At 44.0% G+C, this 13,893-nt stretch overlaps 1 protein-coding gene across 1 annotated transcript in view; it reads right to left on the bottom strand.

Annotated features, from left to right (window-relative positions):
• cc2d2a (coiled-coil and C2 domain containing 2A) overlaps window positions 1-13,893 on the bottom strand; it is a 29,467-nt gene that overhangs the window by 1,724 nt on the left and 13,850 nt on the right. Inside the window, exons 10-35 of the mRNA XM_039002632.1 lie at window positions 13,226-13,382; window positions 12,612-12,748; window positions 12,361-12,492; window positions 11,494-11,700; window positions 11,028-11,275; window positions 10,677-10,833; window positions 10,324-10,583; window positions 9,952-10,129; window positions 9,638-9,791; window positions 9,387-9,531; window positions 9,108-9,246; window positions 8,737-8,940; window positions 8,556-8,648; window positions 8,363-8,454; window positions 7,147-7,314; window positions 6,848-6,953; window positions 6,613-6,722; window positions 6,371-6,467; window positions 6,117-6,215; window positions 5,834-6,010; window positions 5,106-5,309; window positions 4,847-4,936; window positions 4,637-4,750; window positions 2,588-2,722; window positions 2,365-2,487; window positions 2,180-2,238 (exon numbers count right to left, since the gene is read on the bottom strand). Of these exons, the coding sequence (XP_038858560.1) occupies window positions 2,180-2,238; window positions 2,365-2,487; window positions 2,588-2,722; window positions 4,637-4,750; window positions 4,847-4,936; window positions 5,106-5,309; window positions 5,834-6,010; window positions 6,117-6,215; window positions 6,371-6,467; window positions 6,613-6,722; window positions 6,848-6,953; window positions 7,147-7,314; window positions 8,363-8,454; window positions 8,556-8,648; window positions 8,737-8,940; window positions 9,108-9,246; window positions 9,387-9,531; window positions 9,638-9,791; window positions 9,952-10,129; window positions 10,324-10,583; window positions 10,677-10,833; window positions 11,028-11,275; window positions 11,494-11,700; window positions 12,361-12,492; window positions 12,612-12,748; window positions 13,226-13,382 (3,785 nt within the window). The remainder of the gene's footprint in view (window positions 1-2,179; window positions 2,239-2,364; window positions 2,488-2,587; window positions 2,723-4,636; window positions 4,751-4,846; window positions 4,937-5,105; window positions 5,310-5,833; window positions 6,011-6,116; window positions 6,216-6,370; window positions 6,468-6,612; window positions 6,723-6,847; window positions 6,954-7,146; window positions 7,315-8,362; window positions 8,455-8,555; window positions 8,649-8,736; window positions 8,941-9,107; window positions 9,247-9,386; window positions 9,532-9,637; window positions 9,792-9,951; window positions 10,130-10,323; window positions 10,584-10,676; window positions 10,834-11,027; window positions 11,276-11,493; window positions 11,701-12,360; window positions 12,493-12,611; window positions 12,749-13,225; window positions 13,383-13,893) is intronic.

Here is a 13,893-nt window from a genome sequence, read left to right as displayed (position 1 = left end):
TCTCCCCCGATTGCTCAGTTCGGCCAGGCAGCCAGCTCTAGGAAGAGTGTTGGTGGTCCCAAACTTCTTCCATTTAAGAATGATAGAGGCCGCTGTGTTTTTAACGGACCTTCAATGCTGCAGACATTTTTTGATACCCATCCCCAGATCTGTGCCTCGACGCAATCCTGTTTCGGAGCTCTATGGACAGTTCCTTCAACCTCATGGCTTGGATTTTGCTCTGACATGCACTTTCAACTGTGGGACCTTATATACAGTCGTGGCCAAAAGTTTTGAGATTGACACAAATATTAATTTTCACAAAGTCTGCTGCCTCAGTTCGTATGATGGCAATTTGCATATACTCGAATGTTATGAAGAGTCATCAGATGAATTCCAATTAATTGCAAAGTCCCTCTTTGCCATGCAAATGAACTGAATCCCCAAAAAACATTTCCACTGCATTTCAGCCCTGCCACAAAAGGACCAGCTGACATGTCAGTGATTCTCTCGTTAACACAGGTGTGAGCGTTGATGAGGACAAGGCTGGAGATCACTCTGTCATGCTGATTGAGTTTGAATAACAGACTGGAAGCTTCAAAAGGAGGGTGGTGCTTGGAATCATTGTTCTTCCTCTGTCAACCATGGTTACCTGCAAGGAAACGTGTGACGTCATCATTGCTTTGCACAAAAAGGGCTTCACAGGCAAGGATATTGCTGCCAGTAAGATTGCACCTAAATCAACCATTTATCGGATCATCAAGAACTTCAAGGAGAGCAGTTCAATTGTTGTGAAGAAGGCTTCAGGGCGCCCAAGAAAGTCCAGCAAGCGCCAGGACCATCTCCTAAAGTTGATTCAGCTGCGGGATCAGGGCACCACCAGTACAGAGCTTGCTCAGGAATGGCAGCAGGCCGTTGTGAGTGCATCTGCACGCACATTGAGGCGAAGACTTTTGGAGGATGGCCTGGTGTCAAGAAGGGCAGCAAAGAAGCCACTTCTCTCCAGGAAAAATATCAGGGACAGACTGAAATTCTGCAAAAGGTACAGGGATTGGACTGCTGAGGACTGGGATAAAGTCATTTTCTCTGATGAATCCCCTTTCCGATTGTTTGGGGCATTCGGAAAAAAGTTTGTCCGGAGAAGACAAGGTGAGTGCTACCATCAGTCCTGTGTCATGCCAACAGTAAAGCATCCTGAGATCATTCATGTGTGGGGTTGCTTCTCAGCCAAGGGAGTGGGCTCACTCACAATTTTGCCTAAGAACACAGCCATGAATAAAGAATGGTACCAACACATCCTCCGAGAGCAACTTCTCCCAACCATCCAGGAACAGTTTGGTGACGAACAATGCCTTTTCCAGCATGATGGAGCACCTTGCCATAAGGCAAAAGTGATAACTAAGTGGCTTGGGGAACAAAACATCAATATTTTTGGTCCATGGCCAGAAAACTCCCCAGACCTTAATCCCATTGAGAACTTGTGGTCAATCCTCAAGAAGCAGGTGGACAAACAAAAACCCACAAATTCTGACAAACTCCAAGCATTGATTATGCACGAATGGGCTGCCATCAGTCAGGATGTGGCCAAGAAGTTATTTGACAGCATGCCAGGGCGGATTGCAGAGGTCTTGAAAAAGAAGGGTCAACACTGCAAATATTGACTCTGCATCAACTTCATGTAATTGTCAATAAAAGCCTTTGACACTTATGAAATGCTTGTAATTATACTTCAGTATTCCATAGTAACATCTGACAAAAATATCTAAATACACTGAAGCAGCAAACTTTGTGGAAATTAATATTTGTGTCATCCTCAAAACTTTTGGCCACGACTGTAGACAGTTGTGTGCCTTTCCAAATCATGTCCAATCAATTGAATTTACCACAGGTGGACTCCAATCAAGTTTTAGAAACATGTCAAGGATGATTAATGGAAACAGGATACACCTGAGCTCAATTTCAAATCTCATAGCAAAGGGTCTGAATACTTATGTAAATAAGGTCGTTTTTTATTTTTAATACATTTGCTAAAATTTTGTCATTAAGGGGTATTGTGTGGGGATTGCTGAGGAATTGTCTTTATTTAATCTATTTTAGAATGACTTTGGAAAAATTCAAGGGGTCTGAATACTTTCCGAAGGTACTGTACTGTGATGCAGTATGATGATGTGTTGAATTCTTTCTAGGTTAGATGACTTGCCTGTCCTGCAGCTCTGCAGCCACTGCCTTGTCTGTGCGTTGATACACCAGCTCCTCAGGCTAAACAGAGAAGAGAAGACAGAAGGCACGGGTAAGCACTGTACAGGTTAAAGTCCAGAGAGATACTGAGGCTAGGTCTTAAGAGATAAATCATGCGTGGTGGCCACTGGTCACACTTGGCCTCACCTGAACACTGGACAGCCCAGGGTTTGGAAAGGCCCTGGAGAAGAACGGTTTCCAGAGTTTGGCTTTGGTGACATCAAAACTCATCCTCAGTGGAGAGGTGTACACCTGAATGTTGAACCATACCTAGAGGACAGAAGGAGTGAATATGGTATATAGAGAAACCTGTCAGACAAAACATTTACTTCAGTCATATCATGTAAATTAGGTTAGAATACCGACTCACATTGTCAGCACTGACCAGGCATCCCACAGTCTGTAGAGGGCAGAAGGAGTCATACTGGCCGTAGTACTGACCACTGCTGGGGTTCCAAATGAGGTAGCGACTCTGCTCATAGGTCAGCACATACGCTGTGGGTCCCTAGGACGGAGAGGTGACAAGAGTTTTCACAAAACAGATACCACAGAACAGAGCTGTTATAGTATGGTAGAGTGAGGTAAGTTGACCATTTTTTACATTCAGCATCACTTTCTTACAAGGATATCTACATATATTTCAGGATGTTGTGTATCCCTGGAAATCAGAATTCATGTAAACATTACAGTTTTTAAAACGTAGCTTGTCCCAAAAAAGCGGTCTCTTGGCACAATTTACCCTGGGTTTGGGGTAGGTTGAGCCGCCTACAAATGTCTGTGCTGAATGGAATATTACCACTACCTTTTAAAACCATGTCTATCTTTATTTTCCAAACACAATTCAACACAATCACGACGACATTGTCGTCTTTTAATAATTTTAAGCATATTTTAAAAACAGACTAACACCTAACAAACAGTTTTAACATAGGCCAGGCCTTGTTGTTACCTCATATCCCAGGAATAATGCCTTGCATTACACCTGGGATGAAAACAGTTCAATTTGCTCAACTTACCCCATGGCAAACATTTTGACTATATTAGCTCACACAGGTACAGTGATGCACTTTCATGCTAGGTTTGTGAGCTCATTTTGAAGCTTAGAGACCAACTGATATATAGAACACTCTTTAAATTATTACTTGGGTTTAGATACAAGCATCATGAAACCTCTTAACACAATACATTCATTTGTGTTGGTGAAAATCTGTTTTTTGGACCACTTTTTCCATGTGGTTTCTTCCTTCACAGACTATATGAAATGACCTCTTCCTAAATATTTGGCCAAATTTTGAATTTTGTGTATGGTTTCCTAGAAACAGGTGGGTCAACTTACCCCTTTGGCTCAACTTACCCACTCTCCCCTAACTGTAAAACAAGTCAAGGTTGGTCATCAGTCTTAACTAGTATGCAGTTCTTTACATTTGTTTTGGACTAATGTAGTTAAGAAAATTCAATCAGTAAGGCTGGTCTAAATGGATCGTCACTTTTCATCTAGTAAACTCCTAATTCACATCGCTTCCTATCTCATCAGTATAGCAGGTATTTATAGGGTAGTGTCATAATGTTACCTCATCAGCATAGCAGGTATCTATGGTAGTGTCATAATGTTACCTCATCAGCATAGCAGGTATCTATGGTAGTGTCATAATGTTACCTCATCAGCATGGCAGGTATTTATAGGGTAGTGTCTATGTTACCTCATCAACATGGCAGATATTTATAGGGTAGTGTCATAATGTTACCTCATCAGCATGGCAGGTATTTATAGGGTAGTGTCATAATGTTACCTCATCAGCATGGCAGATATTTATAGGGTAGTGTCATAATGTGACCTCATCAGCATGGCAGGTATTTATAGGGTAGTGTCTATAATGTTACCTCATCAGCATGGCAGATATTTATAGAGTAGTGTCATAATGTTACCTCATCAGCATGGCAGGTATTTATAGGGTAGCGTCATAATGTTACCTCATCAGCATGGCAGGTATTTATAGGGTAGTGTCATAATGTTACCTCATCAGCATGGCAGATATGTATAGGGTAGTGTCATAATGTTACCTCATCAGCATGGCAGATATTTATAGGGTAGTGTCATAATGTTAAGTCATCAGCATGGCAGGTATTTATAGGGTAGTGTCATAATGTTACCTCATCAGCATGGCAGATATTTATAGGGTAGTGTCATAATGTTAAGTCATCAGCATGGCATGTATTTATAGGGTAGTGTCATAATGTCATAGTGTCACAATCACTTTCCTTTCAACCAATGTTGAATGCCAGCATCTGGCTCTATTCCTTGGAGACAAGGCCTACCCCTAACTATTCAATAAAATTCCTTATTAGATTTTGTCTCTGTTGTCATTCAGTTAAGCCTGTACTTGATTGAAGTCTAGTTATCCAGCTTTGTGTTGCTCACCTCAGGAATGGCGCTGCCGATGATGAGCCAAGCCTTCTTGCCCATAGACAGGAAGTAATTACAGAGCAGTACAGCATGTTCCTCCTCATCGCCCGCCAGCAGGGTCAGAAATTGCTACAAACAGGAAAAGGAAACCCGGAGTTACTCAGAGCCCACCCTCCACTAAGACTATTGGAATCTACAATCAGAGTCTCTGAATATGTGTCTCACGTCACAGGTGCTCCACAGGTCACAGACACCAGCAAATGAGACGCTATCAGGCATAGAGGGGATGAGAGAAACATACCGAGCTATCAGCTCCTTGAGAGGGAAGGAGAGGGAGACACAGGTATGAAATCAAGCAACAGTCAAAGCTTGAGAGTGCTATAACTCAGCAATCAGACTGAGGCTCCATTATCAGTAGTGACTGTTTCTGTTGTATCAGTAGTGACTGTTTCTGTTGTCTCAGCGGAGACCTGACCTGACTGACCGTGGCCTCCTGGGGGCTGTTGGGGAAGGCGTCGAGCAGCTCCTGCGGGGGGTTGAGGGGGCGGAGGTAACGGCTGATAAACACAGTCTTCCCGTTGATGTCGATGACGGTGGTGAGGCAGGAACGGTTGGGGTAACTCACTGCTGCGTCCCTCTCAAAGACCTCTGACGCCAGCAGTAGACGCTCGCCCTCCTGGCTGTCAAACTGGGACAGGAGTCACAGGTCAGAGGAGTAGAGTGGGGGGGGGGGGGGGGCTCACCATAAAGCTACAGCAGTACACTTAGATCAGCGAGAGTCAGATGGTCTGGATATAATTGTGTCTAGTCTACTAATAACTGAGGGAGGAGGGATGTTGATGTGGGACTGCTGAACAATGGACAGTTAGACTGCTTGGGTACATTAGTCAGTGTGCTGTAGTCAACGTCTATCTAATCAAAACACAATGTTAATGCCGTCGTTCAATTTACTGCAGATAGCATATCTCAGTAAACAGTTACCTTTACTTCCTTCATCTAACAAATGCAGCAAAGGACAAAGAAAATAAAGAAGAAAAATAATCGACGTAAACCCCACTCTTCAGAGAATAAAGAAATAATGAAGGAATGTTAATAACTCATGCATTTAGTAAATAAAAAAAATTAAAAAGGCTATGACATATCAAACACAGAGAGAGAGAGCCTGGAGACAGCTAGGACAGACAGAGAGACAGCCTGCCCGGCTGAGCTTACCTTCTCCCTAACAGTCTCTCCAGGTACCAGCTGTGGTTCTATGGTGATGAAGAGTGTGATGAAGGCTCCTTCACTAAGACTGCGTACAGCGTCGTAGCCACCATCACTGGCCAGGCTGCGCTCCTTACTGTATCCCAACAACACCGGTGGGGTGTCCACCTTAAACGTGCCGTCAATCTGCCAGATCAGATCAGACAACAGAACCACAGCAGTAAGTTACTTGTGTCAGTGTGAGTCACTGTCTGTCAATCAGTGGTCTGGTGTCATAGACAGTTAGTCTTACCCTGGACTGGAAGTAGATAGTACTGAAAGGAATCTTCACAGAGCCCAGCCAGTGTTTCTCTAGCCGTGTGTGGACTTCTCTCCCCCTATCCTCTCCACCCTGAAAATAGAGGAAAGATTTAAACTGACAAAACATAATGACACGGAAAGTGTATGGATAATGTAGTTAACTGTGCTGTAATGTGTAATATGTTTTCCTGAGCCAGAGGGCATGGAAAGTCCCTTTGATTCACATTCTTGTGATGTCTTACTCACCCCTCCCAATTCATAATGGACTGCATCAAATATGTTGATGAAGACCTCGTCTTTCACTGACTGCAGGCTAGCAGTGCTGTAGTCTCCATTTGGGGCACTGTGGTAAGAACAAAAAAACAAGCTTGATAAATCTTCTAAACAAACATTCATAGATAATACCATACATGTGATCATGAAATTGACCATGTGTGGTCAAAGAGATGTCCCAATTTAGACCAGTCATGGACCAGTCACACACTCACCTGAATGGAAGTTGCAGGTCCTCGTTCCAGCATGGGTTTGGTCCGTCTGCTGTTGTGGTCTGAAGAACCGTGCGCTGGAACGATACCTCCACAAAGGGCCTGACCTGCATCTGGAAAACACAGATTCACAACACATACACAGGTAAGACAAACTAATACAGACAAATATACACATACATTAAGGGAATATTCTGCAGTTACAGCCACTGATCCAGGTGAAGATCAGACGTGTTACCTGGTTGAGGAGCCAGTCGCTGCCCTGGATGGCACTCTGGGATGACTGGCCTGCTGTAAACGTCTCAGTGAAAGAGCGGACCGACTTAGATGCCACTGCAGGTTTGCTGGTAGAAGATAAATATTAGTAGTTTAAAATAGTCCAGGAATGTTGTAGACATAATACTCTCCAGTATGACCTTGTTGCTGCAGTAAATAAAAGCTTTCTTATTCTTTTATGTCTGGAGATGTTGTGTGAGGTTTACGGATGTCTGTAGATGTAATATACCCAGCATGTGACTAGAAGTTCTGAGGTCGTACCTGGCATGGGGCTTGCGGATGGGGATGTCGTAGGCCCGGATAATGTTGAGAAGTAATCTAATGTCCCCGTCAGACAGATTCTGAGCTGTCACTTTCTTCCTCTCTTTCCTCTGAGGCTTCAGGGGCCGCTTAGGTTCAGCCAGCTTGAACAGATTCAGGCCAAGTATCCTGACGGTCAAAACAACAGCTGTCATTCCAGAGACAGAGTATATTCTCCTTCACTTTACAGGGTAAACACAGACCATACTACCACATACTCTGTTTACTTACTGTGAGGAGATGATTTACACAAATACTAATAGAACAGATATACCACACTAACGCTACACTCAGAAAAAAAGGTGCTATCTAGAACTTAAAAGGGTTTGTCAGCTGTCCCCATAGTAGAACCCTTCTTGATTCTTTGTAGAATCCTTTTGGGTTCCATGTAGGACTCTTCTACATGGAACCAAAAAGGGTTCTCCTATGGAGACAGCCAAATAACCCTTTTGGAACCCTTTTTTCTAACAGTGTACAGTATAATGATAAATAAACTAAAAGTAAACAAACTAACAGCCACAAACAGGTTGGGGAAAAGAGGAGAAAAGGCCTATGAACATACCCAGGGCCTGCACCACTAAATATGTAAATGCAAAGCATAATAGAGAAATGGGACACAGAAAAAAAGATGTTCAAATAATGAAAAGTAATATGACATAGAAAATAACAATAATGATAATAAAATGTATGTGATGATACTAGTTGCTAAGTGTCACATCCAGATGTGGTGTAAAAAGAGAAGAATGTGCTTTCAGATTCTCCAAAAGAGAACATCTCTTCAGCCAGGGAAATGCAGTGTTTGAGATCAAATATTCCAGAGACCCACCGGCCAAAGAGAAACTCATTCCTCTGGCCTGTGATCTATTCTGTGATCTACTTAGACCCTGTCAGTTTTTATGACAGATTATAACCCATCTTGCAATCCCCGTTAACCTAAACACAAACACTTGAGCAAAACAATTTGAACAATACAATACAAAAGACAGCCAGTCAAGTACTGGGGCAAATGCCAGTTCGTCACACACGCAAAGCAAAAGCATGTGGTGCTACCTACCTAAATACACTGATGAGTCAAACAAGCACAATGACTATATTCTATCTAGTATATAAGAATATTATCACAACAATTCTGCCTTGATATGATTTCACAAGTATGAAAATGCACAAATGTATTTACCCAATACTAGGAACTTCCTCTTCTTGGACCAGGTCAGACAGGAGGAAATGATGCTTGGCAATGAGGAAGCGGTTGATGACCGATTCTCTAATCTGAAAGACAGAGAGTCAAATAAATCAATATGATTAATATGAGCAGATCCACACGGACAAGACTCCAGATTCAAAGCTAACTGCCCGACACATCTACTCACCTTCTGCAGGTATTTGGCCACCAGGGCTCTGTGTGCATCTAGGTGATCCTTAGTGTCAACGATTTCTCCTTCTCTCAATCTCCTCTCATATTCCTGAAAAGGACAAAAATCATAAAGTTGAACATGTTTTCGGGCTTATTAAACCTTATTAGTAATCTTATAAAAGAATACAGTGCCTTACCTGGAACACCTTATCAGTGACCTCCCGTTCCAGGGCAGGGACACACTTATAGTTACGGAACTCAGCCACCTCCTGGTTTCTGAGTCGGAGCAGACGGAACCTGCGAGACCGCTCAATTTCCTCCTCAGACAGGAAGTTGAACTCCTCCTGCAGCTGCTCCAGTCTGAAGTAATCTGGAGCTGTCACCTCCCCACTACTGGCCACCTTATGGACAGAGAGAGCGAATTATGATATAGAGAAAGAGAGAGGTCATGCAAACAGTCAAATATATGGGACTGTATAGACATTTAAATGCAGTCTCCTGCTCTCTGGGGCAGCTGGGTAATATGGACCTGTGATCTCTTAGTAATGTGTAGTGTCTAGTCACCCACCTTTAGGAGTTGCATGATGGTTGCGTTGTTTGGGTCATTGGGATCCAGTCTAGATTCAGTGGCCCACTCCCCAAGCTTCTTCATATCATTAAGACTAGATGCCCCAATGCAGGCGATGGCATCCAACTGTTTCAGTCCACTGCACAGACAAAGAGAGGGAGAAATACATGTACTTATTTATGAATGTAGCCAGTAATATAAAATAGGACTGCAGTAATTCACCTTACTAGGTATAGTGTTTCTACTGTACGTAACTTGGATGGGATTGGTTCACTGTACCTGTGCATAGCCTTGGACTGAGTGGTGGGCGGGGCCAGGGGTACATCATCCTCCCCTATAGCCCAGGACACACAGCAGGACAGCTTCCCAGAGGTCAGCAGGGTCTGACGGTTACTACCGTCTGCCTCAAAGGAGAAGGGCACGTCTGACAGGGCAAATTGACAGCAGAGAGAGACCAAAGAGAGAGAGAGAGAAGGGTGTAAGAGAGATGTCCAAGTATAAATATGCACAGTGTGTGTATGGGTGTGTACCACTGCCGACGGCCTCGTGGTCAAACATGACCCTCAGGTTGCTGCTGAACTCCAGCTCCTCAGAGGGGGCACTACCCGTCAGGACTGATGATTCTGGGACTGGCACAAACACCTCTGCCAACAGGGAGGTGGATGAGCCCAACACCTCAAACACCTACACACCCACAGAAGAACAAGAATAACAGGAGGTTTAAATGTGTCTGAAAGAAAGAAATTCATTAGAGATAACATGGAGATAAATTACGATAATATCATTGATTTAGTTCAATCATTTAGTTTAAAAAATCATTAACTGAAATCCAACATAACTTCACCTGCAACTTGATACTTTCTGGCCAGTTGACTATCTTCAGGTTGAATATCTGACCAAAATGGACTCTGAAATCAGAATTTAGGGAGCGATTGTCTGTTCTGGAGACTTCTTTGTTGTTATATAAAACCTTAGTGAAGAGATAGCGCTTTGCAACATCTTCTCTTCTAGCAAACTCGCCCCTGTGGGGAAGAACAGACAGTCATGCAAGTGAAATATGGATATCCTGTTCTGTGGACTTTTGGAACCCCTCTAGTTGGACCCCTCTGTTGGACCTCAAAATTAGACTAACGTCAAGAAGAAACCATGTCCCTTAGAGCTCTGAAAATGTCTGACAGAAAGTGTTATATCCTTTTAACTGTGTTCCTGTTCGTACCTGGGACACTGTTCATTAGGAGTGATGGGTCCAGATGCAGTGAGTTCAGGCATCAGGATGGGTTCCCCTGGTTTCCTCCTGATTCTAGAAGCCTTCTCTCTGACCTGCTCCTCAACACCCTCCATGTCTGGTTCCTCAGGAGGGTCTGGCTTCGAGGGTCCCAGCTCCGTGTCACCCTCTGACTGGTCATCATCATCGTCTTCGTCATCATCATCATCCTGAGACTGGGTTTTCTTCTTTTTCTTCTTCTCTTTGGCTTTCTGAGCGTGAGAAAATGTATGTCATAAAAAAATAGATATTAATAAACCAGGATTCTCAAGGCCCTCATACTTAATCTTAGGGGTGAAACATACCTGTTTCCTCCTCCAGGCCTTCCACTCCTCCTGCTGTCTCTTGTACTCAGTGACCTTTTTCTGGTAGTCTTCCTCCATCTCCCCCTGCAGCTCATCCACTTCAGCCTGGATCTCAGCCTCATAGTCCTGCTCATCTGAAGCCCGCACCCCCTCCTCCCTGGAGCAGATCAGTTATCAACACCAAGCACATGATTATCCACAACAATCAACATATAAACAAGTTCACCAGCAGCACACTACTACACATAGTGCAGGGGCCATCTACATTGTGACAGTACCAGTAACTTTGGACAATGTTTTTCCATCTTAATAGAGTAACACAGAGTCCTAAATGATGGGGTGTTACATTACCTCCTGAGGTAAAGCTTGTATGGTGTGTTGGTGAACCTCTGGAAGTCCCTCAGGGCTTTGATCTCCTTCCAGACCTTGATGATGCTCTTCAGCAGGGTTCTGTCCTTCTCCTGCTCAGTGTCCCGCAGCCTGCGAGTGTTCTTCACCTCCTGCTTATACTCAGATATCCTCTGCTGCATGACAGGAGTTAGGCCCTGCCTACCGTGGATCTCCAGCATGTTCCGAACAGCGTTCCTCAACCCATTCAGCTACAGTAGACATAAACCAGTATTAGACCACCAATTCTTTGACTTTTACTTGAAGACACTCATCATTTACTTACTGAATAAACAAATAACACTAGAAATCTCTAGATCTAGAGAAGGAGAGGAGTCAGTTGAGGGTAAGTCAGAGTTAGTGCCACTGCTGAATAGCCTTTGTGCCAAATAGAATTAGAATAGAAGTCATTATATGTTCTGTGCTTTACCTTGGTAGTGAGGTGTTCCGTGATGTTCTTGTGCTGCCTGCTGAGGTGCTGGTCATAGAGCTGGGCCAGGCGTGCTCCTAGGACGTGCTCCCGGCTGAAGAGGGGGTGATGGGAGAAGATGAGCCCTGAGACGTCCACATCCAGCTGGTAATCCCCGTTCGTGCCCCCTCCTGCGATGTACTGAATGGCATGCTTTGACTTCAGCGCCTGTACCACAAAGGAACAGAGTTAATCAAACACGGGAACTCTAGAGAGTATCATACTACAGATGTAATCATATCCGCATATGTGTGTGGAGAGAGAACGAGAGACAGAGAGAAACAGACAGAGAGAGACCGAGAGAGAGAGAACGAAGATAAACGACATCATGTAGTAATAAGGAATTGTAGTAATAACAGGTTGTATTGTAACTCTTAACCTCCTGCTATAATACAGTCTTTGTTGTCCTGGTGAACTCATCTGACAGCTGGAGCTACTTCCAAACGTCACACTCATCAAGAACAGTATTATCGCCAATTCATGTTGCCAAGCAGCAGGCTATAAAAATAAATAAAGAGAGTTGCATACTCTATATACAAGCTCCCAATAATGTATTGGGTAAGCAGCAGTTTCTCAGTTCAGTGACACTGGGATTGAACATTCTGCAAGGTTGTTTGTGTGGAGAGCAATGTGCTTTGATGTTTATTAATGGATATTAAGATAAGAGGATATGGCAGACAAGTGATTATTTTCCAGTGCAGAAACATGTCAGGTGCTATAGGACTAGTTTGAGTACTATAGATAGATAAGGATTACATGAGGCGAGCACAGTGGAGGTGTGTCTTTGTTATACAAATATAATTAATTATATTGTCCATTTTAATTTACCTTCCTATAGACAGTCTGCAGAGCCGGGTCCAGGTCTTCCTCCATGTGGAACAGAGGGGGTCTGGTGGACGACTCTTTAATGGGGTCAGCCAGAGCTATGATCCTGCCGTCGTCCCCAAACCACTTCCTCCCCTGAGCAGATGAACAGTCTCTAAATCAGAATTGATGCTGACGTCGCCCACTTGGAGGTAAGTTTGTTATCAGAACACTAAAGATCACATCATGTTCTAGTGGTACAGTAACACTTTTACCTGCTGTTGTTTCAAGACACGGTTCTCTAAGATGTTCTGATTGGTCAGGGATATGGGAGGCCTCTCCCCCACGTATAGCCCCTCCTCCTCCAGATAACGGGGCTGCATGTTCTCTGGTACTTTACTGGAGGCTGGCACTGAAGCATAAATAGACAGAGCGTCAACATATATAGAGTACATAGACCATCTTATAACACAATGATATATGCCGTGCACACATAATGAGGAATGTGAGTTGAGATGGGCTGTGTTAGTTAGGGTTTGGTACCTGTTCTTCGGTGTGGGTATGTTCTCCTGGGAATGGCTATGTTGGTGCACCTATCTCATACCGAGGACACTCCAGAGTTGCTGTTCAGACTTCAGGGGGATCTGCCCTTAAATAGCGAGCCTGGCTGACTGTCCTCCACAAGGGGGTCCTTAACCTGCTGTCCTAGCTGTAGGAAAGATTCTGTCTGGCCTCAGATTGATGTGGTTGCCTGTCTTCAGACTACCGGTCTGGCTGCACTACAGGTGTGGTTGGGGTAGGGTGGATACCTGCTCTGAGACTACAGGTCTAGTGGTGTTATAGTTCTGACTGTACAAAATAACAGGTGTGCTTTTATTGGGGTGGGTACCTGTCAAAAAGCTTGGGGTGAAGAGGAAGTCATTCTCGCTCTGAAGACGCCTCTGATAGCCCATGTACTCTGCCCTCTTCACCACCAGGAAGTCATGTGCTGATTGGTCGATAATGAACAGATCCTCTTCATCTTTCACTAGAGGAGCATCCTCATCCTGGGGTGGGAGGGGTCACAGAGGACAGGATTCATCAACACTACAGCCATAGTGTCCTCGCCGGCAAAACATACTGCCAAACTGCCGTCTTCACCAGCAAAACATACTGCCATAGAGGGTCTTTGGGGTCTGTGTTATTAAAGAACAACATCAACTGTTAAAGCTATTAACAGGATTCATGACTAATTGATTAAGGATGATGTTTTTGGACATACTGTATGTTGTTCAAGGACACAGACTGATGTAATTCACAGAGAGGGGTGATGTGCCTATGCTGTGTGTTAAATCAGTGGTTCCCAAACTTTTTAATAGTCCTGTACCCCTTCAAACATTCAACCTCCAGCTGCGTACCCCCTCTAGCACCAGGGTCAGCGCACTATCAAATTTTGTTTTTTGCCATCATTGCAAGCCTGCCACACACAATACATTTAAACATAAGAATGAGTGTGAGTTGTCGTCACAACCCGGTTCGTGGGAAGTGACAAAGAGCTCTTATACTGTAGGACCAGGG

This window comes from Salvelinus namaycush, chromosome 10 (assembly GCF_016432855.1).
Source record: "Salvelinus namaycush isolate Seneca chromosome 10, SaNama_1.0, whole genome shotgun sequence".
NCBI classification, from domain to species: domain Eukaryota; kingdom Metazoa; phylum Chordata; class Actinopteri; order Salmoniformes; family Salmonidae; genus Salvelinus; species Salvelinus namaycush.
Note: the sequence above shows the minus strand (reverse complement) of the source record. Positions and strands in the feature narration are given on the sequence as shown.